At 45.9% G+C, this 27,346-nt stretch overlaps 1 protein-coding gene across 2 annotated transcripts in view; it reads left to right on the forward strand.

Moving 5' to 3' along the window:
* Window positions 1-27,346, forward strand: part of LOC134536902 (nose resistant to fluoxetine protein 6-like) — an 89,578-nt gene that overhangs the window by 37,596 nt on the left and 24,636 nt on the right. For both annotated transcript variants that reach the window (XM_063376980.1, XM_063376979.1), the window contains exons 3-7: window positions 7,012-7,241; window positions 11,197-11,405; window positions 15,233-15,312; window positions 17,784-17,977; window positions 21,706-21,866. In XM_063376980.1, the coding sequence (XP_063233050.1) occupies window positions 7,012-7,241; window positions 11,197-11,405; window positions 15,233-15,312; window positions 17,784-17,977; window positions 21,706-21,866 (874 nt within the window). The remainder of the gene's footprint in view (window positions 1-7,011; window positions 7,242-11,196; window positions 11,406-15,232; window positions 15,313-17,783; window positions 17,978-21,705; window positions 21,867-27,346) is intronic.

Below are 27,346 nucleotides of genomic sequence, written 5' to 3' on the forward strand. Positions count from 1 at the left end.
TGACTCCTAGCCCCGTCCTCGCACGTCTGCTGCGTGACTCCTAGACCCGTCCTCGCACGTCTGCTGCTTGTTGACTCCTAGACCCGTCCTCGCACGTCTGCTGCGTGACTCCTAGCCCCGTCCTCGCACGTCTGCTGCGTGACTCCTAGCCCCGTCCTCGCACGTCTGCTGCGTGACTCCTAGACCCGTCCTCGCACGTCTGCTGCTTGTTGACTCCTAGACCCGTCCTCGCACGTCTGCTGCGTGACTCCTGGACCCGTCCTCGCACGTCTGCTGCGTGACTCCTAGCCCCGTCCTCGCACGTCTGCTGCGTGACTCCTAGACCCGTCCTCGCACGTCTGCTGCTTGTTGACTCCTAGACCCGTCCTCGCACGTCTGCTGCTTGTTGACTCATAGACCCGTCCTCGCACGTCTGCTGCTTGTTGACTCATAGACCTGTCCTCGCACGTGTGCTGCGTGACTCAATAGACCCGTACTCGCACGTCTGCTGCGTGACTCAATAGACCCGTACTCGCACGTCTGCGGCGTGACTCCTAGACCCGTCCTCGCACGTATCCTTCATGACTCATAGACCCGTCCTCGAACGTCTGGTGCGTGACTCCTAGACCCGTCCTCGAACGTCTGCTGCGTGACTCAATAGACCCGTACTCGCACGTCTGCTGCGTGACTCAATAGACCCGTACTCGCACGTCTGCGGCGTGACTCCTAGACCCGTCCTCGCACGTATCCTTCATGACTCATAGACCCGTCCTCGAACGTCTGGTGCGTGACTCCTAGACCCGTCCTCGAACGTCTGCTGCGTGACTCAATAGACCCGTACTCGCACGTCTGCTGCGTGACTCCTAGACCCGTCCTCGCATGTCTGCGGCGTGACTCCTAGACCTGTCCTCGCACGTCTGCTGCGTGACTCAATAGACCCGTACTCGCACGTCTGCTGCGTGACTCATAGACCTGTCCTCGCACGTCTGCTGCGTGACTCAATAGACCCGTACTCGCACGTCTGCTGCGTGACTCAATAGACCCGTACTCGCACGTCTGCTGCGTGACTCAATAGACCCGTACTCGCACGTCTGCTGCGTGACTCAATAGACCCGTACTCGCACGTCTGCTGCTTGTTGACTCATGGACCCGTCCTCGCACGTCTGCTGCGTGACTCAATAGACCCGTACTCGCACGTCTGCTGCGTGACTCCTAGACCCGTCCTCGCACGTATCCTTCATGACTCATAGACCCGTCCTCGAACGTCTGGTGCGTGACTCCTATACCCGTCCTCGAACGTCTGCTGCGTGACTCAATAGACCCGTACTCGCACGTCTGCTGCGTGACTCCTAGACCCGTCCTCGCATGTCTGCGGCGTGACTCCTAGACCTGTCCTCGCACGTCTGCTGCGTGACTCAATAGACCCGTACTCGCACGTCTGCTGCGTGACTCATAGACCTGTCCTCGCACGTCTGCTGCGTGATTCAATAGACCCGTACTCGCACGTCTGCTGCGTGACTCAATAGACCCGTACTCGCACGTCTGCTGCGTGACTCAATAGACCCGTACTCGCACGTCTGCTGCGTGACTCCTAGACCCGTCCTCGCACGTCTGCTGCGTGACTCAATAGACCCGTACTCGCACGTCTGCTGCTTGTTGACTCATGGACCCGTCCTCGCACGTCTGCTGCGTGACTCAATAGACCCGTACTCGCACGTCTGCTGCTTGTTGACTCATGGACCCGTCCTCGCACGTCTGCTGCGTGACTCAATAGACCCGTACTCGCACGTCTGCTGCGTGACTCCTAGACCCGTCCTCGCACGTCTGCTGCGTGACTCAATAGACCCGTACTCTCACGTCTGCTGCTTGTTGACTTATGGACCCGTCCTCGCACGTCTGCTGCGTGACTCAATAGACCCGTACTCGCACGTCTGCTGCGTGACTCCTAGACCCGTCCTCGCACGTCTGCTGCGTGACTCAATAGACCCGTACTCGCACGTCTGCTGCTTGTTGACTCATGGACCCGTCCTCGCACGTCTGCTGCGTGACTCAATAGACCCGTACTCGCACGTCTGCTGCGTGACTCAATAGACCCGTACTCGCACGTCTGCTGCGTGACTCCTAGACCCGTCCTCGCACGTCTGCTGCGTGACTCAATAGACCCGTACTCGCACGTCTGCTGCTTGTTGACTCATGGACCCGTCCTCGCACGTCTGCTGCGTGACTCCTAGACCCGTCCTCGCACGTATCCTTCATGACTCCTAGACCCGTCATCGAACGTCTGCTGCGTGATTCAATAGACCCGTACTCGCACGTCTGCTGCGTGACTCCTAGACCCGTCCTCGCATGTCTGCGGCGTGACTCCTAGACCTGTCCTCGCATGTCTGCTGCGTGACTCAATAGACCCGTACTCGCACGTCTGCTGCGTGACTCATAGACCTGTCCTCGCACGTCTGCTGCGTGACTCAATAGACCCGTACTCGCACGTCTGCTGCGTGACTCAATAGACCCGTACTCGCACGTCTGCTGCGTGACTCAATAGACCCGTACTCGCACGTCTGCTGCGTGACTCCTAGACCCGTCCTCGCACGTCTGCTGCGTGACTCAATAGACCCGTACTCGCACGTCTGCTGCTTGTTGACTCATGGACCCGTCCTCGCACGTCTTCTGCGTGACTCAATAGACCCGTACTCGCACGTCTGCTGCGTGACTCAATAGACCCGTACTCGCACGTCTGCTGCGTGACTCAATAGACCCGTACTCGCACGTCTGCTGCGTGACTCCTAGACCCGTCCTCGCACGTCTGCTGCGTGACTCAATAGACCCGTACTCGCACGTCTGCTGCTTGTTGACTAATGGACCCGTCCTCGCACGTCTGCTGCGTGACTCAATAGACCCGTTCTCGCACGTCTGCTGCGTGACTCCTAGACCCGTCCTCGCACGTATCCTTCATGACTCATAGACCCGTCCTCGAACGTCTGGTGCGTGACTCCTAGACCCTTCCTCGAACGTCTGCTGCGTGACTCAATAGACCCGTACTCGCACGTCTGCTGCGTGACTCCTAGACCCGTCCTCGCATGTCTGCGGCGTGACTCCTAGACCTGTCCTCGCACGTCTGCTGCGTGACTCAATAAACCCGTACTCGCACGTCTGCTGCGTGACTCATAGACCTGTCCTCGCACGTCTGCTGCGTGACTCAATAGACCCGTACTCGCACGTCTGCTGCGTGACTCAATAGACCCGTACTCGCACGTCTGCTGCGTGACTCAATAGACCCGTACTCGCACGTCTGCTGCGTGACTCCTAGACCCGTCCTCGCACGTCTGCTGCGTGACTCAATAGACCCGTACTCGCACGTCTGCTGCTTGTTGACTCATGGACCCGTCCTCGCACGTCTGCTGCGTGACTCAATAGACCCGTACTCGCACGTCTGCTGCGTGACTCCTAGACCCGTCCTCGCACGTATCCTTCATGACTCATAGACCCGTCCTCGAACGTCTGATGCGTGACACCTAGACCCGTCCTCGAACGTCTGCTGCGTGACTCAATAGACCCGTACTCGCACGTCTGCTGCGTGACTCCTAGACCCGTCCTCGCATGTTGCGGCGTGACTCCTAGACCTGTCCTCGCACGTCTGCTGCGTGACTCAATAGACCCGTACTCGCACGTCTGCTGCGTGACTCATAGACCTGATCTCGCACGTCTGCTGCGTGACTCAATAGACCCGTACTCGCACGTCTGCTGCGTGACTCAATAGACCCGTACTCGCACGTCTGCTGCGTGACTCAATAGACCCGTACTCGCACGTCTGCTGCGTGACTACAAGACCCGTCCTCGCACGTCTGCTGCGTGACTCAATAGACCCGTACTCGCACGTCTGCTGCTTGTTGACTCATGGACCCGTCCTCGCACGTCTGCTGCGTGACTCAATAGACCCGTACTCGCACGTCTGCTGCGTGACTCCTAGACCCGTCCTCGCACGTCTGCTGCGTGACTCAATAAACCCGTACTCGCACGTCTGCTGCGTGACTCAATAGACCCGTACTCGCACGTCTGCTGCTTGTTGACTCATGGACCCGTCCTCGCACGTCTGCTGCGTGACTCAATAGACCCGTACTCGCACGTCTGCTGCGTGACTCAATAGACCCGTACTCGCACGTCTGCTGCTTGTTGACTCATGGACCCGTCCTCGCACGTCTGTGGCGTGACTCATAGACCTGTCCTCGCATGTCTGCGGCGTGACTCCTAGACCTGTCCTCGCACGTCTGCTGCGTGACTCAATAGACCCGTACTCACACGTCTGCTGCGTGACTCATAGACCTGTCCTCGCATGTCTGCGGCGTGACTCCTAGACCTGTCCTCGCACGTCTGCTGCGTGACTAATAGACCCGTACTCGCACGTCTGCTGCGTGACTCCTAGACCCGTCCTCGCATGTCTGCTGCGTGACTCCTAGACCCGTCCTCGCATGTCTGCGGCGTGACTCAATAGACCCGTACTCGCACGTCTGCGGCGTGACTCCTAGACCCGTCCTCGCACGTATCCTTCATGACTCATAGACCCGTCCTCGAACTTCTGGTGCGTGACTCCTAGACCTGTCCTCGCACGTCTGCTGCGTGACTCAATAGACCCGTACTCGCATGTCTGCTGCGTGACTCCTAGACCCGTCCTCGCATGTCTGCGGCGTGACTCCTAGACCCGTCCTCGCACGTCTGCTGAGTGACTCATAGACCTGTCCTCGCACGTCTGCTGCGTGACTCAATAGACCCGTCCTTGCACGTCTGCTGCGTGACTCATAGACCCGTCCTCGCATGTCTGCAGCGTGACTCCTAGACCCGTCCTCGCACGTATCCTTCATGACTCATAGACCCGTCCTCGAACTTCTGGTGCGTGACTCCTAGACCCGTCCTCGCACGTCTGCTGCGTGACTCATAGACCTGTCCTCGCACGTCTGCTGCGTGACTCAATAGACCCGTACTCGCACGTCTGCTGCGTGACTCATAGACCTGTCCTCGCACGTCTGCTGCGTGACTCCTAGACCCGTCCTCGCACGTATCCTTCATGACTCATAGACCCGTCCTCGAACTTCTGGTGCGTGACTCCTAGACCCGTCCTCGAACGTCTGCTGCGTGACTCATAGACCTGTCCTCGCACGTCTGCTGCGTGACTCAATAGACCCGTACTCGCACGTCTGCTGCGTGACTCATAGACCCGTCCTCGCATGTCTGCGGCGTGACTCCTAGACCCGTCCTCGCACGTATCCTTCATGACTCATAGACCCGTCCTCGAACTTCTGGTGCGTGACTCCTAGACCCGTCCTCGCACGTCTGCTGCGTGACTCATAGACCTGTCCTCGCACGTCTGCTGCGTGACTCATAGACCTGTCCTCGCACGTCTGCTGCGTGACTCATAGACCTGTCCTCGCACGTCTGCTGCGTGACTCATAGACCTGTCCTCGCACGTCTGCTGCGTGACTCATAGACCTGTCCTCGCACGTCTGCTGCGTGATTCAATAGACCCGTACTCGCACGTCTGCTGCGTGACTCAATAGACCCGTACTCGCACGTCTGCTGCGTGACTCAATAGACCCGTACTCGCACGTCTGCTGCTTGTTGACTCATGGACCCGTCCCCGCACGTCTGCTGCGTGACTCCCGGACCCGTCCTCGCACGTATGCTGCGTGACTCCTAGAGCCGTCCTCGCACGTATCCATCATGACTCCTAGATCCGTCCTCGCACGTATCTTTCATGACTCCTAGACCCGTCCTCGCATGTCCGCTGCGTGACTACTATACCCGTCCTCGCACGTCTGCTGCGTGACTCAATAGACCCGTCCTCGCATGTCTGCTGCTTGAATCATAGACCCGTCCTCGCACGTCTGCTGCGTGACTCATAGACCAGTACTCGCACGCCTGCTGCGTGACTCATAGACCCGTACTCGCACGTCTGCTGCGTGTGACTCCTAGACCTGACCTCGCACGTCTCCTACATGACTCAATAGACCCGTACTCACACGTCGCTGCGTGATTCAATAGACCCGTCTTCGCACGTGTGCTGCGTGACTCAATAGACCCGTCCTCGCATGTCTGCTGCGTGACTCCTAGACCTGTCCTCGAATGTCTGCTGCTTGAATCATAGACCCGTCCTCGCACGTCTGCTGCATGAGTCCTAGATCATTACTCGCACGTCTGCTGCGTGACTCATAGACCCGTCCTCACATGTCTGCTGCAAGACTCCTAGACCCGTCCTCGCACGTCTGCTGTGTAACTCACAAACACGACATGGCCATTTTATTATGTAGGCCTACACCACATATTCAGCATGGTGCTTTTACTGTGTACCACACGCTGAGCGCGGTACATAATGAAGTAGATATAAATATGTGTCAGGTACATGGTATTGCAAATAATATTCTATAGGCATTCTCCTTGGACTCACCTAAATATCTATAATTTTTACTCTCTTTCGTAACATTAAAGAATTTTGGTTAAGAACTAGTTGCATACCACAAAAGATTAATCCGCCTACCTAAGATATTTTTATGCTCTCAAATGTTGTTTATCTTATTTTGAAAAATACAAATTTTACTTTTTTTTACTCTATGAATACACTTTTAGGTAGTATTAAAATACTGCCTTACACATAAAAGATAAGTGAACCATTTCTGAAATTATTTGAAACATAGATAGTAATTTTTTTTTCCCCCAAAAAACCTTGAATTCTCAGGTTGATATAGTTTTTATCAATGTAGAGAATTAAATACTAAAAAAAAAAGATTTAAGACAAAGATTACATTCGTTTAAAAGTGTATATCACATGAATTCATGCTTTTGCCTTCAAGTTGATTAAATCCATGTAATAGGCACATGTGTATATATAAATATATATAACAAAAACCTCAATGAACAAAACAAATATGGGTACACACTAAATATATTTTAAATCACGTGGATGAAATAGAGAAATATTGTAAGCTAGGAGTACCAGGAATATACAAGTGGTGTAGACGTTAACACGGAGTCTGTGGGCCGCAGTGGCGGACGCCACGGCCAAGCTGCCGTCGGGGCTGCTGAACGGCAACGTGAACCAGTTCGGCGACTTCGACCAGTGCCTGGAGGTGCACCGCGGCGCAGGGGCCCCGCTGACGGCGCGCTACTGCCTCGCCTACTTGGACGTGGAGCCGGCGCCCTGGGCCTCGCCCGCCGTCCGCGAGGTGGACTCCCTGCTGCACTCGCACCACGCCGTGCGCAGCAGGTTCCACGACGTGAGTGCCTCCACCACATTTACCCCCACTAGCCCCCGCTACATAGACGCGCATGGACCCCATCGGCTAGATTCTTAACAGATGCCGCGTCTGTTTACGGTCTTTTGTCGCACCACGCCGTGCGCAGCAGATTCCACGACGTGAGTGCCTCCACCACATTTACCCTCACACGCTCCCACTACATAGACGCGCATGCACCCCATTTAGCTAGATTCTTAACAGATGCCGCGTCTGTTCACGGTCTTCTGTCGCACCACGCCGTACGCAGCAGGTTCCACGACGTGAGTGCCTCCACCACATTTACCCCCACTAGCCCCCGCTACATAGACGCGCATGGACCCCATCGGCTAGATTCTTAACAGATGCCGCGTCTGTTTACGGTCTTTTGTCGCACCACGCCGTGCGCAGCAGATTCCACGACGTGAGTGCCTCCACCACATTTACCCTCACACGCTCCCACTACATAGACGCGCATGCACCCCATTAGCTAGATTCTTAACAGATGCCGCAAAGCTCCGTGCGGGGCAAGTTTCACGACGTGTGTGCAATGATGCCATTATCACTCCTTGCGTATGTAGGAGTTACGCAAGGAACGGGTCAGCCCTAGGTTAGGAACTCAGTTGCGTCTTACAGATGCAGCTTCTAGTTCGTCTTTCCGTAGTTCGTTCGACTCCCTGCTGCATTCGTATCACACCCTTCGCAGAAATATCCCTGCCCCTGCTCCCACAACACCTAAAATATGAAGATATACGTACGATGGGTTCGCGTAGAGCCTTGTTCCTAAAGTGCGTGACGTGACAAGATAGGGCCTACATCTTTTTCACTCGGAAAGTCTTAGCACTAGCCGTACTGGTCGTCAGAAGCCTTTCGATGTCCAAAAAACGTTTGCCGGCATATTACGGGAAAGATCGAGCCACCCCAGAGCCAAACGAATAAATTTCAGAACCAATACACTCATCTTAGAGGTGAAACTTCACAGACTGGTTGTGGTGGTTGTACTTCAGATCACTAACGGAGCTGCAGACAGCGCTGTCTTGGCCCTCTGTGTTTTAGGCAAGTAACGTGATATCTTAAGTATGATAAATTAGTTCGGTATCGATGGCGCACCACACTGACATGTTATGTGTAAGTTGTGTGTTTTTCAGTTTATTTAAAAATGAAAATTATGATTTTAGCTGTTATGAGTCGGTGTTGCCAAGAAGTGCAAGAGGAACAAAGACATGTAGCAATACATAAATTTAGTTACACTCCTTTTTTTTCCCCCTGATCGTTATTATACGTCATGATACTTCTCGTATGTGTTCATCACCTCGAGTTACTCTACCGGCTGCGTTGCGACTTCACTGTAATAAACAGAACCAACTTGCTTGTGCTTGTCACTGCAGGCTGAGACAGGACGGCGAGGGACAGAGGTCGTCTCGAGGTCGTGTCGAGGTCGTGTCGAGGTCGTGTTTCCAGGACGCCCCGCCCGACCTTGCCCGGGGGCTGTGTCTCCCGTCGGCCGGAAGGACACCCCCCTCCCCCCCGCCCCGGACAACCAAGAGGTTCACAAGCGAGGGAGACAGTGGAGAGGGGACGCACTCGGCAACAAGTGTAGCCAGCAGTAGCTTCCCGTGACACGGCGCGGGACACGACTTGTACATCCCAGAACAACACTGGGTCGCGACAAGCTGGCACCTGCCTGCCGAGGACTTCCGTCTAGGACAGGGCCAAGGCCTCGCCTGCGGGGGAGAGAGAGAGAGAGAGACCTTTGAATATATATATATATATACTGTATAGAAGTCGCGAGTGGATAGGATTTACTCTACGGTTTTTCGGAAGCGCATGATGAGCAGCTCGGGAACTTCACCGCTGCAGTGCGCTGCCGTGACGCCCCTGTATCGTCTTAGTTGTTATTTACACGTTAGAGCGCAGCGCTGTCGCCCGCTGTCATTCCCCGCACCCCCCATCCATCATTCACTGCAGCTCAAGGTCGTTCAGCGGGAGGGGGAAGGGGTGTTTGAAGAGTTCGACACTTGTCCGCTAGGGACCACCACAAGTCGATGCCGTAGAGATGGTGGCGATTGCGGCGGTGAATTAACCAACTACCTCAAACCGTATTAGAAATTTTAACCTGGGCTGGCGACTTCTATACAGTATATATATTCAAAGGAGAGACAGAGATAGACAGAGATAGATAGTAGACCCCTCACTTAAACAACTGCCCAGACGGCGTCTGTTTGTAGGTTTAACTTTTGATCTAGTATTATTATTTTTTTTTCTCTTACTGTTCACATTGTTTCGCCTGCGAAGAGTCGTTTCGGCGGACTTAAAAAAGAACAAAGAGTGTGTTTGAAATTTTCTTTCCTTCTTGGAAAATTCTTTAATAATTCAACATGCTTCCAAGGAGGATGCTACGAAGTCAGGTCTGCATCTTGGAAATTCGTATTTATTTAGATATGAAATCGGGAAAAATTAAAAAAAATATATATTATAAAAACTATTTAATGCAGTTTTAATAAAATTTTAACTAAAAAAAAAAATAGATTTCAGAGTTCTCGGTTCGAACGCAGTAAGGACAATGTACAAGTTGGCAACAGATACTTCCACAAACAGACTGGGCCGAATGGTTTGGGCGCTTTAAACGTGGCGAGGCGAGTGTTATTTTTTTATGACAAAAATCAGGTCTTTTTTTAGCTCCTCCCCCCCACCCCTCCCCCCAAAAAAAAATTCCGTATGCCTTATGAGTAGAGACCTGTAAAATTCGCGGATTCATTTCGCGATAGGATAGAGTCCAAATACTTTTGACATTATTTTGCTTCAGTGATTGGGCCACAGTTTATCTGAAGGACTCTGGGCCAATGAAAAATCTTTAACAGAAGAATTAGCGAATCACGATCATTCCAGTCAATAGGTGTTACGAGTCGGTAACCAATCAGCAGATGTAATTTGCACGAGTGCATAGAGGATCATGGAGTCTATCCTTTAGGGATTTGAAATCGCGAATTTTACAGGTCTCTACTAATGAGTAGGGACATGCATATTTCGCGAAAAGATTTTGAGACTAGCTGAAAATTAAAACATTGTAGCATCGTCTATGATTCCTGATTGGGTGAGTTCCTTTCATGTACATGTTGACTGTTACATCACCAATCACAGTAATTCAGCGCGGAAGCAAACGCGTCTTGAGTGGCTGTGTCAAATAAGGCAACGACTTCTCTCGCAGACGGCTAATCGCAAGGAAGAAACCAATAGTACTGGTATACCTTGTTGCAGTCTAAAACGCGTTCATATTTATTCGCGAAAAATGCGTGCCCCTACTAATGAGTAGAGATGCGGGAATTTCGCGCCTTAATTTAGTCTCAAGCTAGTATGCAAAGCATCAGACTTTCGAACTGTGTTCATGATTGGATCCTTGTTATTTGGACACGCCCCTCTACGAGCGCGAGCCAACGATGCCCAGCCAGGAGAGTAGAAAGCGAATCAGGTGGTTCCATTTTAACAGAGACCAAATTTTCTCGCTAAGAAATCAACCAATGGGAAAGCAAACATGGGTTGAACAAACCTATAACTAGAGACCGAAAAAATTCGCAGATTCATTTCACGATATGATAGAATCCAAACAACTGTACCTTTAAATTGCTTCTCTGATTGTCCCACAGTTTATCTGAAGGACTTTGAGCCAATGAAAAACGTTCAACCAAAAAAGTATCGAATCGCAAGCGTCCCAGTTGACAGGTGTCACGAGTCAGTAGCCAATGAGCAGGTGGCATTTGCCCGAGTGTGTAGGGGATGGTGAAGTCTTTCCTGGGGGTCATCCAAAGTGCGAATTTTTCCAGTCTCTAGCTACAACTTTGAATTCTACCCCTGAGACCAGACGAGTCCTCGAAATTTCCGGATCCTTACTAATGAGCAACAAGTTTCAATTCTGTCTCGCGCGAGGACACGTGTGTATGGTTGTTGTTCCCCCCGGCAGCCCGGACACCGCATCCCCAGGTTCTCGCTGGTGAACTGGGGGTTCTGCGTGCCCGACTCGTGCGGCGCGGCTGACCTTGAGAGCTGGCTGCAGGACGCCTTCTCCGCCGTCAACAACTCCACGGAGCTGCGCGTGGCGGCGCGCGTCGACCCGGCCATGTGCTACACGCGCGAGGCGCCTTCGCTGACCTTCACCGCCGCCGCCGCCATGTGAGCCAGGGGGAGAGAGCACTGAGAAAAAGGTTTGTTTGAATCAAACAAACATTTGTTTATATATGGCGAAACGAATATTAACTTGGTGGAACAAAATATTTTGTTAGCTTAACCAAACTCGGTAAGAAACAAAAATTATTTGTTACACCTAACCAAATATACATTTGAGTTGACAACATCATTTTGATGGGTCGACAGATTCTTTCCTACTACAAAATATTTGTTTGAATTAACAGAATATATTTATTTCGCCACATACAAACACATATTTTGTTGAGGCAAACAAACCTTTCTCTCAGTGAGGGTTCACGAGTGAGAAGCCTGAAGATGTGCATCAAGTTGGGGACGCACCACAACGCCGAACATACCACAACGCCGAACGTACAATAACGCCGAATGCCAAATTGACCACAACGCCGACAGCTAGAAAACTGCTGTGTACCACAACGCCGTAAAATGTCATTGGAGGACAGCCACAAAGGTTAGGTTAGGTAAGGTTAGCACACAAATGCATTCAGTTGTTTTTTCATTTTGCTCCTGTGGCCCTCCCCCCCTCCCCCCTTACCGGCAGCAACATTTTTCGGCGTTACTGTATTTCGGCGTTTGTGGTACACAGCCTCAGTTTTCTAGCTGTCGGCGTTGCGGTCAAATTTGGCATTCGGCGTTATTGTACGTTCGGCGTTGTGGTAACGACCCCATCAAGTTCTGTCCATTGCCCGAACACGCCCGAATATTCACCTTCGGCCAACCTCGGGATTTGTTTTTTTTTATTTTTGCGCAGGAAAAATGTATTCAAATATTAAAAGTGGTCGGTTAGGTTAGCTACATTAAAACACTTTAAAACACTATGGACGGTTAGTTAGGTTTGTATAGCTACATTAAAATAAACAGAGAAAAATAAATTGATATAAATAAACCCGAGGTTGGCCGAAGGTGAATATTCGGGCGTGTTCGGGCAGGAGCAAAACTTGATGTACATCTTAGGCTTCCCGTTTTTTTTAAGGAACTAATGAAAGACAAAAAAAAGTGTGTGTGTGTGTGTGTGCTCATGTTTGCGCGTTATAGATCATCAAAGAATCAGAAAAAGGTCAATCTTTTGACAGCTAAAAAAAATATATGCTTTCTAAATGGGCAGACCAATCAAAGCTCGGTGGCAATAGGTCCCTGTGTGAATGTTGAAACAGAACATCGGGCCACAAATTGTAATATCGCTAGGCGCCCAGTGATTTTTTTTTTTTGGCGGAAAAGATTCCGGAGAGACAAATCTGTGTGTCAAAATACTATATCGTCGCCTGTGTTTCGTGATTGGTTGGGTGTCTTTTCAAACGGGCGACAGAAAATGCCCGAAAAACTATTTTTTTTAAAAAACGTAACGAATGAAAGACAAAAAAAAATGCTCTCTCAGCCAAATGGACTGGTCCCCCGAAAGCCCGCCAGAAATTCGAAATCTTGCCCGTTACCGGTCGCGTCTGGAACCTTGCAGGGTTCAAGTTCCTGGCCTTTTGTTCCTCAACAAAAAAATTTCTTGACTTGGCCTTTCCTGCCGCCCGTCTAAAATGCTGATCTCCGATTTGCGCGAACGTCTTATATACGTAGGTATGCCTGCATGTGTACATGTATCAAGTACGCATGTATTAATGCAGGTGTGTATGCATTTTTTTAAAAATTATATACTTTATATGAATTTTTTGCAGGTAGGTATAGGTGTGTAAGTATGCGAGAATTTATGCATGAATATGTGTGCATGTTTGTATGTAAGTATTTATGTAGCCTATGTCCTATGTACTTATGTTTATTTACTCGTCTTATTTAAAGATGTGGGCGAAGTTAAGGCACTGACAGTTCTTGTATTTCAACTAAACTACATTGAAAAAAAATTTCATATATTTACAAAGCGCATATTCATGTTTAAGAAGCCAAAATAAATATTTTATCGAAGTAAACCAGAGGAAATACTGGTGCTATACTTTTCAGTGAGCTCCAGTATTGAAAAATGATATTTTTTTTTTTTGCTTTTGTGTTTGACAAGATAGTATTTGGGAAGTGCGGCTAGCGTATTCGCTGACGTTATTGTGCTAGAATGTCGGTAAATACGTCTCGTATCGGCCTCACTTCATCTTCCCGCTTGCTCCAGAAAAGCATAGCTCCCAAGATCTCACAAAAAGCGAGAGATAATGGGAGTTTTTTTTTGCGGTCCTTCGAGATGTAGCGTCTTCCATCCCGTACTTTTCGTCGATTGCAATCTCGTCTTTTAGGGCGCGTATCCCCAGCCACGGACGAATCCGGCCGTTTTATTTTCATTCATTCGCTGTCTTGTAAAGTCACGTGATTGATGTGGATTTTATTTGGTGGTTGGGGGTGGGGAGGAAATTGCTCTCATGAATTTGTCCCATGAATTTGTTGTTCTTTTTTCTTCTTCTTCTGCCCGACCGGGGAGGATACGCCGCACCCGTAAAGCACAAAAGAGGACTACGTTCTTTGAATGATCGGGAAAATTAATTTAAAACATTTTCACGGAAATAATGTGTCTTTGCTGGTTTGTACAGGTTTCCATTGAAAAAATGTTAATAAAGAAAGAGCATCTCAATAATTTAAGAGAACATTTGTACTTGTACAGGTGAAAAATCTGTACTGTGTGTATCCTGTATTCGTGAGTTCATGTCCCATCTGGAAGCACAAGTGTTAATAATTAGTTACGTAAGACAAATATTTTCGGCATAGGGTCACTAGGTAGCGGAGACTAAAGCAAAGAAAACACTTTTCAAAATTGTTCCGAATAAATATCGGATCCCTAGGTACGTTTTGGAAAGTTGTAATAGTAAACTTGTAGGCATAAAAACATTTTTGTGGGCTATTTTTTAAATTGAGATGAATATTTTTTTGGTAATAAATAAGAATTTTTTTAAAACGTTTACAAGACCTTCAATTTATACGAGTTGTGATGAAAAAAATACGATGGTTGAATTTTTATTGCAGCAACTGGTGACGCTACATTAATTTGAAGTAATAAGCCAGATAGCCTTATCCGTTGAGATATGCAGTGTCGAGTTTGGACAGGTTGTGACATGTCAGTCGGCTTCCAGAGCCGGAAGAGTGAGGTCGTGTTCACAATGTCTGTCGCGCATCATGGACAGAGACCCGGAAATTTTCGCGTATTCGCCTGGCTTTACAGTATAATTCAAAGTCACAGGTGTGCTCAAATCATGTTTGCTTACCCTTTGGTTGATTTCTTAACGAGAATATTTTTTATCCTTGTTAATTGGAACCACGTGATTCGCTTACTTCTCTCCTAGCTATGGGCATCCGTTGGCTCACGGTCGCAAAAGGGGCGTGTCCAAAAATAACTGGTGTCCAATCGTGAACACGGCGCGAGAGTGTGAAGGCTTGCATTATAACTTGCGACTGCATGAATGTACGAAATTTCCTCATCTCTGATCATGGATTTCAGACAACGCATTAACATTAAGTTTTGTTTGCGAAATGGGGAACCAGAAAACAAAATGGGCAAAAAAAAACGTTTCCACACCATTTCGGACTCAGAGAGGGCCACGTCGGAACAGCTGAAGGTCCTTCCAAAAATGCTTCAAGTCAAGGAATCAACATTGGGTTGAATGCGCATCTCTAGCCAAGGAGAGTACATATTCTGAAAGAGATTAGTTCAAATTTGTTGTAAGCTTATTACTTTTTTTCGTAATAAAGTTATTCACCGTAATTTTTTTAATCACACCTCGTGTACAGAAACTTAATTTCTGAAAAAAAAAAAAATTTTTTTTAAGTTGTTCCTATACAATTGAATAATGTAAAAATTTTTCCCCACGTTACAGGTTATTTTTCCTTGCCATCATCTGCGCTGCAGTCATCGGGACTTGGTGTGACTACGCCATTCCTGCTCGTCAGACTGAAAGTAAGTCATCAGTAGAGACCTGCAAAATTTGCGGGTTCAATGACCTCCAGGATATACTCTACTACACTCTTCACACTCGGGCAAATGCCACCTGTTCATTGGCTGCTGACTTGTGAGTCGTCTCGACTGGGTGGCCTGTGATTCGACACTTCTGTGAGTGAGGGTCTCTAATTGGCCCTCAGTCCTCCAGATTAACAGTGAACCAATTGCAGAAGCAGCGCTAAGGTATAATTATTTGAATTGTAGCATATCACGAAATGAATCCCGCGAATTTTGCAGGTCTCTAGTCATCAGTAGTAATATTCGTTTCCAGAGTTCTACACTCATATATTTCAGTAACAATCTTGAAATTATTTTCACTCGATTGTAACCACCACATTATATGTTTACCGTGGACACATGTAGCCATTACTATATATATTTAAACATTTAAGTTTGAAAAAAAAAAAATGACGAACCCAGTTACTTCACTTTAGAAACCATACTCTCTTGAATTGAAGAATGAAGAACGTGAAGTACTTTTTTTTTGCAATGTGGTGAACCATTAGTAGAGGCATGTATTTTTTTCGCGGAAAAATAATTTTCGAGACTATCTGAGAGTGAAAACACTGTAGCCTCGTCTGTGCTTCGTGATTGGTCGAGTCTCTTTCAGGTGCATGTCTACTGTCAGCACACCAATCCCAATAAGTAGAGACCGGAAAAATTCGCGGAATCATTTCGCGATCAGCCAGAATTCAAATAATATAATTAAACATTTGTGCTGATTTTGCTGTTGGTTCACTGTCAACCTGGAAGATTCTTGGCAAATTAGAGAACACTCAATCAAATAAGTATCGAATCACAAGTCACCCAGTTGAGAAGCCTCACAAGCCAGTAGCCAATGAACAAGTGACGTTTTTACAAATATACAGATGATAGTGGAGTCTATCCTGGAGGTCATTGAACACGCGAATTTTTCCAGTCCCTACCAATAAGTTAATGCGGAAGCAAACTTGTCCTGATTTTCCCGGCCAAATAAGGCAATGGCTTCTCTTGCAGACGGCCGCCAATTGCGAGGTAGAAGAAAAGCGAGGGTGCACTACTGTATATTGTAGTCTAATCGGCGTTTTTTTTGTGAAAAAATTCCTGCCGCTAACAATTAGCATAAATTATATGCTTGTTATTCTAAAATTTATTAAAATATTTTTTTTTTGAAAAAATAAAGACTTTTGAAACACAAAAAATAATGGAAAATGTAGTTTATACCGTAGCACAGGAACAGCAATTTTTTTTTCGGAATAAAAAGTAGCATATTTGTTAATACAGTATGAAGAAGTAACAAACATACATACATACATACACACAAAATTGCGAGAACCCTAGGCAAGACATGACGGACGCACCAAACGAGAGCGCGTTTAAAGTTCAAGGCAACACCATCTATTGGCGAAGTTCATAACTAAACTGTTATCAGCGCCGTTAATTCGCTAGCCGCCGCGAGCTCCACTAAGCAGATGGGTCTTACCAAGAAGGATAGGAAGTTGCCAGACCTTACTATATGCATGATCGTGTGGCGGACATAGAGAAATGACCCACACTCACTTTTTGTATGTCCATGACCTAGATATTCTGTTACAAAAATGAATTTACCTCTTTTTCACTCCATTATGGATTGAATATTATAGTAATATGTGGCCCATGTGTTAATCCAAGTTACGAGCTTGCTGTATGCCAAATATCAACCATAACCGTTCAGCGGTTCGGGCTTTATTGGGTAAAAAATAAAATTCACACAAGCTTTCGCATTTATGATATTAGTAGGATATAAAATTCATGAAATTCATCCTACCAGATTCCCTATACCAAGAGTTATTTTGATACATCACAAAATATTACCCATAAAGTTACTCAAAAAATTCATCCTATAAGATTCCGTATACCGTGAGGTATTTTGAAACATCAAAAATATTACCCATAAAGTTGTTCAAGAAATTCATCCTACCAGATTCCGTATACTGATAGCTATTTTGACATATCACAAAATATTACCCATAAAGTTACTCAAGACATTCATCATACCAGATTCCGTATACCGATAGCTATTTTGACACATCAAAAATATTACCCATAAAGTTACTCAAGAAATTCATCCTACCAGATTCAGTATACCGATAGCTATTTTGACATATCACAAAATATTACCCATAAAGTTACTCATGAAATTCATCCTACTAGATTCCGTATACCGATAGCTATTTTGACATATCACAAAATATTACCCATAAAGTTACTCATGAAATTCATCCTACTAGATTCCGTATACCGATAGCTATTTTGACACATCACAAAATATTACCCATAAAGTTGTCTCTATCCATGTCCCAATGGTAGTTGTTATAATTTATAACAGTTTTGCAGTGTAGTCTGCTACCGAGTAACAACGATGAACCTGCACGTGTCTCCAGTGGTGGACGGACTCTGTGATGCTGCAGGCAGGTCGCTGCAGGCGCTGAAGGCGTTCTCGCTGCGGAGGAACTGGCGCCAGCTGACCAGCACGCAGACGCCGGCCGACGACCTGCGCAGCGTGCACGGCCTGCGGGCCATCAACGCCTTGGCGCTCGTGCTGTTCCACAAGGGCGCCGCCTTCCAGTTCAACCCGTTCGTCAACCGCACCGCCATGCAGTCGGTGAGCGAGCCCGCAACTCCCGCCACGCTCTGCTACCCTGATACCCCCCGCTACCCTGATACCCCCCGCCTGGCATGAATAGTATCGTCGGGTGCCCCCCCCCCCCCATACCTCTCGCACTGCTCTGTTGCCCTGATACCTGCTCGCCATCACTAGTGCTGTTGAATTTCAATACCTCTCGAACTGCTCTACTTACTGCCCTGATACCTTCCCGGCATCACTAACGCTGTTGAGTGTCCATACCCCTCGCACTGCTCTGCTACCCTGATACCCGCCCGCCATGACTGGTGCCTATGTTGACTGTTCTGCTACCCTGATACCCGCTTAGCATCACTAGTGCTGTTGAGTGTCCATACATACCTCTCGCACTGCACTACTGCCTTGATACCTGCCCAACATCACTAACGCTGTTGAGTGTCCATACCCCTCGCACTGCTCTGCTACCCTGATACTCACCCGGTATGACTGGTGGCTACGTTTATTGTACATACCTCCTTATTTTGCTCTGCTACCCTATACCTGTCCGACATCACTAGTGCTGTCGAATGTCCATACCCCTCGCACTGCTCTGCTACCCTGATACCCGCCCGGTTAGACTGGTGCCTACGTTGATTGTACATACTTATATTTCTTTATACTGATACCCACCTGACATGCTGTTGTTAAATGGACATACCTCTCACGCTTTTATGCTAGTACTGTAGTGCATTTCCGTCCATACTGCTGAGCTACCCTGATAACTGCCCGGCGTGACTAGTGTTGTTATTGAGTGTCCATACCGCCCGTAATGCTTTGCTTCTCTGATACCCACCTGGCATGAATAATGTTGTTGTTGAGTGTACATACATACATACCTTCTAAACCTCTCTGCTATCCTCGTAGCTGCTCTGCAAACCTTGTACCTCCTGGCAAGACTACTGTGGTTGGTGTACATACCACCTAGGATACTCTACTTCCCTGGTACCCGTCGTCGTGACAAGTGCTGTTGTTAAGTTCTATACATTGCATTTTAATCTTCTATCCTCTAATCTCTTAGCATGAATATTGCTGTCAGTAAGTACCATAAATTACATGCCGATGTTGCTATGCTACCCTGATCCCACACAAACGACTAGCTTGCATACCTGCCATGCTGTTTTAATACCCTGGTACTCGTCTAGCATGATTGGTGCTGTCGTTTGGTGCCCGCCCGCCCATACCTTCCGCATTGTTCTGCTAGCTACCTCTGCTGTTTTTCTCCATTCAAGCGACATTTTCCATTCGTTGGAAAAAAGCACCTCGCCAAGGACGCGGTAGAGGGACCGCAACACAGCCAGACAAAAGAGACGGTAACAGCATGTGACATTCTGGCAAGGACATCGTCGTGACATTTGGTCACGCCTGAGTTCCGTGTCTGTCGACACGAATAATGCGCGTCCTTCGCCAGAACAGCAACAAGGCTGGGCTATCCTTTCACGTGGTTCGATTTCCCCGTCACGTTCTACCAGTGGCGCAACAACAGGGGGGGGCAAGGGCATTTTGCCCCCCCCCCCTCTGAAACTTTGAAGTGGGGGCAAACAGGGGCAAAGAAAGTGCTGTGTAATCAATTTTTAGATAATAAAACTGCTTAAATAGCACAATTTTCCACCTTGAAATACAAATTTTCCCGGGGGAGGACCCCCGGACCCCCCCCGCTTCAATAGGGGGGATCGACGATTCTTTATAAAGAGGTATATTGCCCCTCTCCTTTGGAAATTTAGTTGTTGCGCCCCTGCGTTCTATGTTCTGAACTGGGCGAGCTGACACTGTGGCAGATCACTGGACTTAAACTTGGAAAGAGTAGGATTCGAATTCCAAGTTTCTGATCTCTATGGTTTACAGAAACAACTACAGGCAAGCGCTGCAATTGTTTCGTACCACAAGTATGGTCTATAGTTGATTCCTTCAACATATTTTTTGAAGTATAACATCTTAGTTCTCGGTATACGGCATTTTATTAAGGTAATTCAGTGAATGCGACGGAAACCAAGGAACGGAAATGTGTAACAACCACGGTGCTTCCACCTGTGGCGGCTGGCGCGAACCAAAATTCACAAACACAAAGTGAAACTCTATAGTGTTAACTGTGTAATGAATTAATATATAGATGACGGGCAGTATTTTAATAACATTCCTTGTCGAAAATCAGGCCTACAGCCGTGGTTTAGTATTTTTTTTTTCAATTTTTTTAAAACTTTTATTGTAGCCATTTCTTTATATAGTTAAAATTTTTGGTTTGCTAATCAAATGAATCAAAAGTCCACGTAGCTGCTCCGGCAACGAATTATAGCGTGTTATTCGCGTTCAGAAATGTATTTGAAAACAAAATTTGTTTATATTTATCTCACTTGTCATTATTTTAAAGAATAATTCAGTACGTTAAAATTAGTGACCGAGTTTCGTATTTTAAGTGTATTTACAATATGTGTACACATGAATTGGATCTTTACCGAGGTTAGAGTATTTCAGCTGGTGGCGCATACAAACCTTTTAGTACTCTGTAAAAAAAGAACAAAACCTTTGGAAACCCAATTGCCAAAAAAGATGACTTGAGAAACTGCACGTCAAATCTTTGTATAATTGCCTATGATACAAAGCCTTTGCCTTGCCACTTTACAAGTGTAATCTTTGGCAACTGAGTTTCCGACAGAACTGTCATTGTAAAAGTACAAACATTTTTTTTCCATTTTAAGCTTCTGTAGAGAGAAACTATTAGTGTTTGGAGTAGCTTGGCTTCTGGGTTGTAGCTGCGCGTCCTTGGCGAATAGTTCACGGCTAAAGGAAGCAGCTACAAACCAAAGAAGCCGAGCTATACATCAGACAAAATGGCCTTGAAAGCCTGCGATCGTTATTATTAGCGTTTGGAATCCTGATTTTTTTTCCTTCCTCAGTTATCACATATTTACAATACCAGATGTTTAATGGTATTTGAGGATCTGAAAGGTGAAAGGTTGTTCGACACACCCGGTTGTCATGCTCTGGTCTGACTCGGTGCGGGGGGGGGGGGGGGGGGGGGGGGGTTTGGTTGTGTGGGTACAAACCCTTTATGTTATGGCAATTGGGTTTCCAAAGGTTTTTTCTTTTTTTTACAGAGTACGGAAAAGGTTTGTATGCGCCACCAGCTGAAATACTCTAACCCCCACAAATGATGACAGCACAAAAATATTTTTGTGCTGTCATCATTTGTGGTTTTTTTTTTTATCGTTCTATTCTGTTTTGGAAAACTATTGTGTTTGTTTCGTCTTTTCGTTTTGTCGTGTTTTTTTTTCTCTTTCAACCATTGTGCTGAATGTTTTTGGGTTCAATATTTTTGTGTCCTCATCATTTGTGGTTTTTTTTTTTTTTTCGTTCTCTAAGTACATTTTTCTTTGCTTTTCTTCGTTCGTTGACCATATTCCTGTTACGGAATATTTTGTGGTGTTTATATCCTGTTGACAACATCAATTTTTGCTTAATTTGTGTTTTTTGTCTTTTGGGTATTTTTATTTATTTATTTTTATTTTTTAGTTTTCTTCTACAGAAAAAGTTCTTAGCAATGGCGTATGTCCAAAAACTTACATCGGGTCATGCACTCCCATTGCACAAATCTTTCAAAGATGATATCAAATTCACGTGTACACATTTGAGCATCTCCCCTTGTCCAAAGGCGCGAAGGCCGTGCCCGTTGAAAGGGGGGAGAGAAAAGACACACGTCCGCGTGGGTTCCACAGACGCTGGGCATGCCGTGGTCCATCATCGGCCGGATCTCCATCATCTACACGGACTCGTTCATCATGTTCAGCGGGCTGCTGACGTCCTACAGCTTCGTGAAGGAGCTGGACGAGCGCGGGCGCCTGAGCGTGTGGGAGAAGTACTGGTCCAGGTACATCAGGTGCGTATCGGCAACGTAAGGCATTCACCTCGCATTTCACCTAGAATTCACTAACAGTGGCGTAGCAGGCGGGTGGCAGGAATGGCCTCCGCCAGGGGCACCGTAGCGTGTGATGGGGGGGGGGGGGGGGGGCTCGCTGCAGTGACGGTTTCGCGGTTCAGTAGCCTACAACTCACGTAGTTTCGGTTCCCTAACACGTTCGTGCAAACTTCGGATTTCTCTCGAAAATTGAAATTAAAAAAAAATCGAAGGGTTAGGTTAGGTTAGGTCAGTCACAACATGCTTGAAACTTCTGATTTAGCGGCTTAAGTGGTGTTAATACCAAAACGCAAAACTTCGGAAATCTTCGGAAATTCTTGCAGGGAACCGAAACTACGTGAGTTGTAGGCTTCCCTTCGCGGTTACTGAACGCTCTCCCCCCCCTCCCCCCCCCCACTGGTTTAATCCAAGAGGTGGGCGCCATTTTCAAGTCTGGCCAGGGGCCAGTCACCTTAGCTACGCCACTGTATCACTAACACTGCCGGGGTTGGCTCTGAAAACCTCGTAGTAGGTTGCAGTAGCCTACATCCTGACGCCAGCGACGCACGACTGAAACTAAAATCAATCTCTCAAGCTCTCCGCTAATAATTACGACAGAATTTTTCACCTGGACCTGCAAAACGTATCGCAATTTATGGACTCTTATCGTGGAGTATTCAGGCATTTAAGCCGTCGTGTGTTTGGCGGAACATTATACTTCTGTGGTAATTTCCGATCTACAAGTCAATCGTAAAATTTCTAATATAGTTTCGTCCTGCTCGGACACATCAAATACAAGTAATGGAGCTGTTGAATTCACTGGGAACGCTGGTTAAAAAATTCACCCCGGGATCTTCGTTGAATACCTACACGGACATTAAGTTCACTTACTTTGGACACGAATTAAAAAAGTAAAAGAATGATCGTGGTATACTAACGAAAAATTCAAATACCGGTTTAACTATGCATAAAGAGCACTCTTTTTTTTGTGTCCACTTTGTTTATAACGAAACATTACAACTCGGAAGTCAAATTATGGCGTTGTTTCTTTAGAAGATTCAGTTGTTTGAAAATTACGAATTCCTAAGTTAATCTGAGTTAATTTCTTCTTAAAGAAAATCGTAAATTTACTGTAATTGTCAACAGTGTAATATCAGTGTGCGCAGGTTTTCACGGCCATTGTCTGAAGTACCTTGGCTTCTGGGTTGTAGCCGTGTCCTTGGCGGATAACTCATCGACGTTTCGGTCGACATTGCGATGATGGCGACTGCAATGTCGACTGAAACGTCGGTGAATTATTAGTAGGTAACTGCTCCCTGATGATAGCGACTAAATTTCGACCGAAACGCCGATGAATGATCCGCCAAGGACACGGCCACAACCCAGAAGCCATGCTACTTCAATGTTGTAACAGGTTCATGGGGTGACCGAAGTGAGAACGTAACGGAGTCACCGCGTGTAACGTAAGTAACGGATATTGTTCGATGGTTTTGAATTGAAACATCACTACAGCCGGTAACAGATGGCGACAGCAGCACATGGTTTCTTATATTTTCCAATAATTCTTCAACGTTTACATGCTTTATCATACTATTTTGACGTGACAACGTCTAATAAATAAATGAACGCCGGCTGCACGCACGAAAAAGTGTCCCGTTACGCACATTGTACCGTTACATTGTGTCCCGTTACGCTCATTGTACGCTTGCGCCGCGCATCTATCTCTCTTCCACTCGATTGGAACAACCATCCATTTGTCTTTTTCGAGGCACATTAAACTTGAAACACTCCCATTCGTTTCCTACTTTTCCTATCATCGTCCTATCCTTAACATAATAACACAGATTGGAAGAAGTTAAATAGCAAACATGTATAAAAGTTATAGTTAAAATAATCTCTTCGTTAAAGCAATAAACATATTTGAATTAATGAGTTCAAATAAAAGTAAAGTTATCAATTAAATTGTATATTTCATTTCACTCCTTCTTTGTATTCATACAAAATAGTGATAATTCAATAAAATGATTCAATTTTATTCATAAAAGTATGCAATCATTTCATCAATGTTTCGTTATGACGTTGTCACGTTAAACTATCGTCCGTAAACCGACTTTACAGACAACCAATTTTATTTTAAAGTCTTAATTCGTTAACTTAAAATCTCAACACTGAGGTTGCATCCAGTATTAGCATTAGAACTTTGACAATTTGTGTGGACATTTCCAGTAGGTTTATGTATGATATTTTAGCTGTCATTAACCAATCAATTAATAATATTATTGTTTAATGACAGCTAAAATGTATTCCATTTTTAAGACTTAGATGGACAGTAGCAAATAAGATGTATCTTCAATGCGTGATCACGTGTGTTTCAAATACTAGAGTTCCCTAGACTTTCCTGTCCATCTTATCTGTGAAATTTCACTTCTAAAGTTCCTTGTGGCTATGCACCAATGTTTTTTTATTTTGAAATTGAATTTATTTACAGCCGATAGATTTTAAGTTACAAAGAGTAACGAAAAGGGCAACGCTCATATGTGGGGGTTTTCGAGGGTGGAGAAGGAGAGGGGATGAGGGAATAACTAATGAAGAAGGAATTGGGGCAGCTGTAAGACTATTTGAAGACTTATCGACGTTATGTTTGCTAAAATTTGTAATCCTCCATCGTGTATCTTTTGATGTGACAACGTCTAATAAATCGATGAACGCCGGCTGCACGCACGAAAAAGTGTCCCGTTACGCAAATTGTCCCGTTACTATGTGTCCCGTTACACTCAGTGTACGCTTGCGCCGCATCTATCTCTCTTCCACTCGATTGGAACAACCATCGATTTGACTTTTTCGAGGCACATTAAACTTGAAACACTCCCATTCGTTTCCTACTTTTCCTATCATCGTCCTATCCTTAACAGAATAACACAGATTGGAAGAAGTTAAATAGCAAACATGTATAAAAGTTATAGTTAAAATAATCTCTTCGTTAAAGTAATAAACATATTTGAATTAATGAGTGCAAATAAAAGTAAATTTATCAATTAAATTGTAGATTTCATTTCACTCCATTTTTGTATCCATACAAAATAGTGATAATTCAATAAAAATGATTAAATTTTATTCATAAAAGTATGCAATCATTTCATCAATGTTTTGTTATGACGTTGTTACGTTAAACTATTGTCCGTAAACCGACTTTACAGATAACCAATTTTTTTTTGTGGGTCTGAGGGGAGAGGTATGGGATAACCCCACCACCTTACCCAATAACCTAATTCACTCGTTCTCAGAAAAGCGGCTAGTATAGTAGTCCTAACCCAGAAAAGTTTCCAACTTTAATAGGTTTTTTTTTTTTTTTTTGGCTGTCTGATGACCTTCAAGCACTTTTTTTAATGTGAAATTTTTTTAAGTTGGTACGGCGTGACACTTACTTCAAAGAGAAGGCTACTTACTCTATAAATTTTTTCACATCCATGGCCATGACTTGTGTCATACGTTCGTTATTTTAAGCTGGTCAGTGAGTTTCTTTACAGGCAACACTTCCTCACTTCGACCTTGAACGTGATTGGTTGGAAAATTGTTTTATCCTTGCAGTGCTATTGTGAACTCCAGCATGACGCGTCAACCCTGACGGGCAGAGATGAGCCCTTGAACGAAAGAGGGTGGTATAATGGTAGAGTTGAAGAATTTGGGGGGAGGGGTGGGGGAGAGTGAGATTGGGAATGAGGTGGCAGAAACAGGTGCGACCTCCGTGAGACCGTACACTGTTAGAAAATCACGGGTAAATTTAACCGACGTAGAAAAACGGAGAATGCATAACTCCCAAGTAATGAAGAGCAGGTACTTGGTAGCTCCAGACAACATATTCGTAAAAAAAAAAAAAAAAAAAAAAAAAAAACTGCTTACGGATTACGACTTCCGAGGATGTGCGTCCCATTTCAAATAGGGTGAACACTTTTATGTTTTTTTTTTTTTTTTTTCGCCCAGGCTTTCAAATGTTTCGTAAATACATTCCACAGGTGAATCTTCCTTACATTCATGCTCAAAGTTAGTTTTGCTCGATTACTGCTAAGATATAAGCTAATTTACGTAGAATCCTGGATAACTTGTAACCTGTATTCTCTGGAGAGAAAAAAAAATTAAGATGAAAACTTTTTTCTGACGGTGTAGGCGCGGTCCAGACAGGTTTTGACGCGCGCGGACCTGATGCTCGGAGAAAGTCTGACTCCATAGAGGTTGCGCCACTGGTCCTGTGGTTTAATAAGTGAAAAGATGGGGGGGGGGAGGTAGGGGTAAAGGTAGGGGAGGGAAGAGTCTGCTAGCGGGCCAGTCGGGCCAAGGACAAATGCCCTCCCCCCCCCTCCGCCCTCTCTCCACTAGTCGCCATCTGCGGTGGAATTTTGAAACAAGCCCCCCCTCCTACAATAACCTAGAACAGGTTCGTTGTATTGAATATTTTATTATTAAGCTTTCTTTATTTTTTTGGTACAGCCAAATTTTTTTTCATTCACACAAATATCATGCATAAAACTCGCTATTTTTTTGGAGAGGGATTATTGAAAATTACATCCTAATATGGAAAAAAAAGATTCATAAATACAAATTTATTTAACATTCGCTGAAGTACCCGCTAAACCACCCTTGAGAGCTGATTTTCAGAAAAACCTCGTCCTCAGTTGATGGCTATAGTAATGCAAGAAACATCACTGCCGAGTTTCAAGTCTGTAGGACATTTACTTGGAGAAAAAAAACCCGGGAAATTTTCGTTTTTGACGCCCCCGCTAAATTTTAACGTTGTCGTGGGGATTTTCTATCAAAAACGGGAATTTTGAAATGTAACACCAACTCCTCCCTCGGAAACCATCCCTTAGGAGATGAATTTTCTAAAAATAATGAAACACAAGCTATTTTATTTATTTTAAATAGTATATTTACAAAATTTTCAGTATCGAAATTTAAAGAAAAAGGTTTTCGTACAAACAACGCCGTTTTTTTTTTACTTCCGAGGTGTGTTCTTCGCTATCAACAATGTAAACACACACGAGAAATAGTTGTGGTTTGAAATAGTTTTACAAAGCTTTGAATGTTTTGCTTATACCTATACGAAGATTATTCTTGTGTATTAAAATTTAAGTACTAGCTGCCCGACCCGGCTTCGCACGGCTATACTAATGGAAAAAAATAAGCCACATCTCCCATTTACAGTAATGGTAAATAAAAAAAATCTAGTGAAAATTTATTACAATGCTTTATAATTTACCGGAGAGAAAATGAATAGCACCGATGGTTTACCGACTCGTGCACGCAACGTACAACTGATGTACCCGTACTTCGCTACGGCAGTCTACAGGCAGATCACTCTTGCGCTGCTCATTATACATGCCCCTCCTTGTGGGTACGCCACTGCCGCGTGATGCCCGTTGCCATGGAGACGCAGAAGGCATGAACAATGCAAAAACCTGTTCTCA

This window comes from Bacillus rossius, chromosome 11, assembly GCF_032445375.1.
Source record: "Bacillus rossius redtenbacheri isolate Brsri chromosome 11, Brsri_v3, whole genome shotgun sequence".
Lineage (NCBI taxonomy): Eukaryota > Metazoa > Arthropoda > Insecta > Phasmatodea > Bacillidae > Bacillus > Bacillus rossius.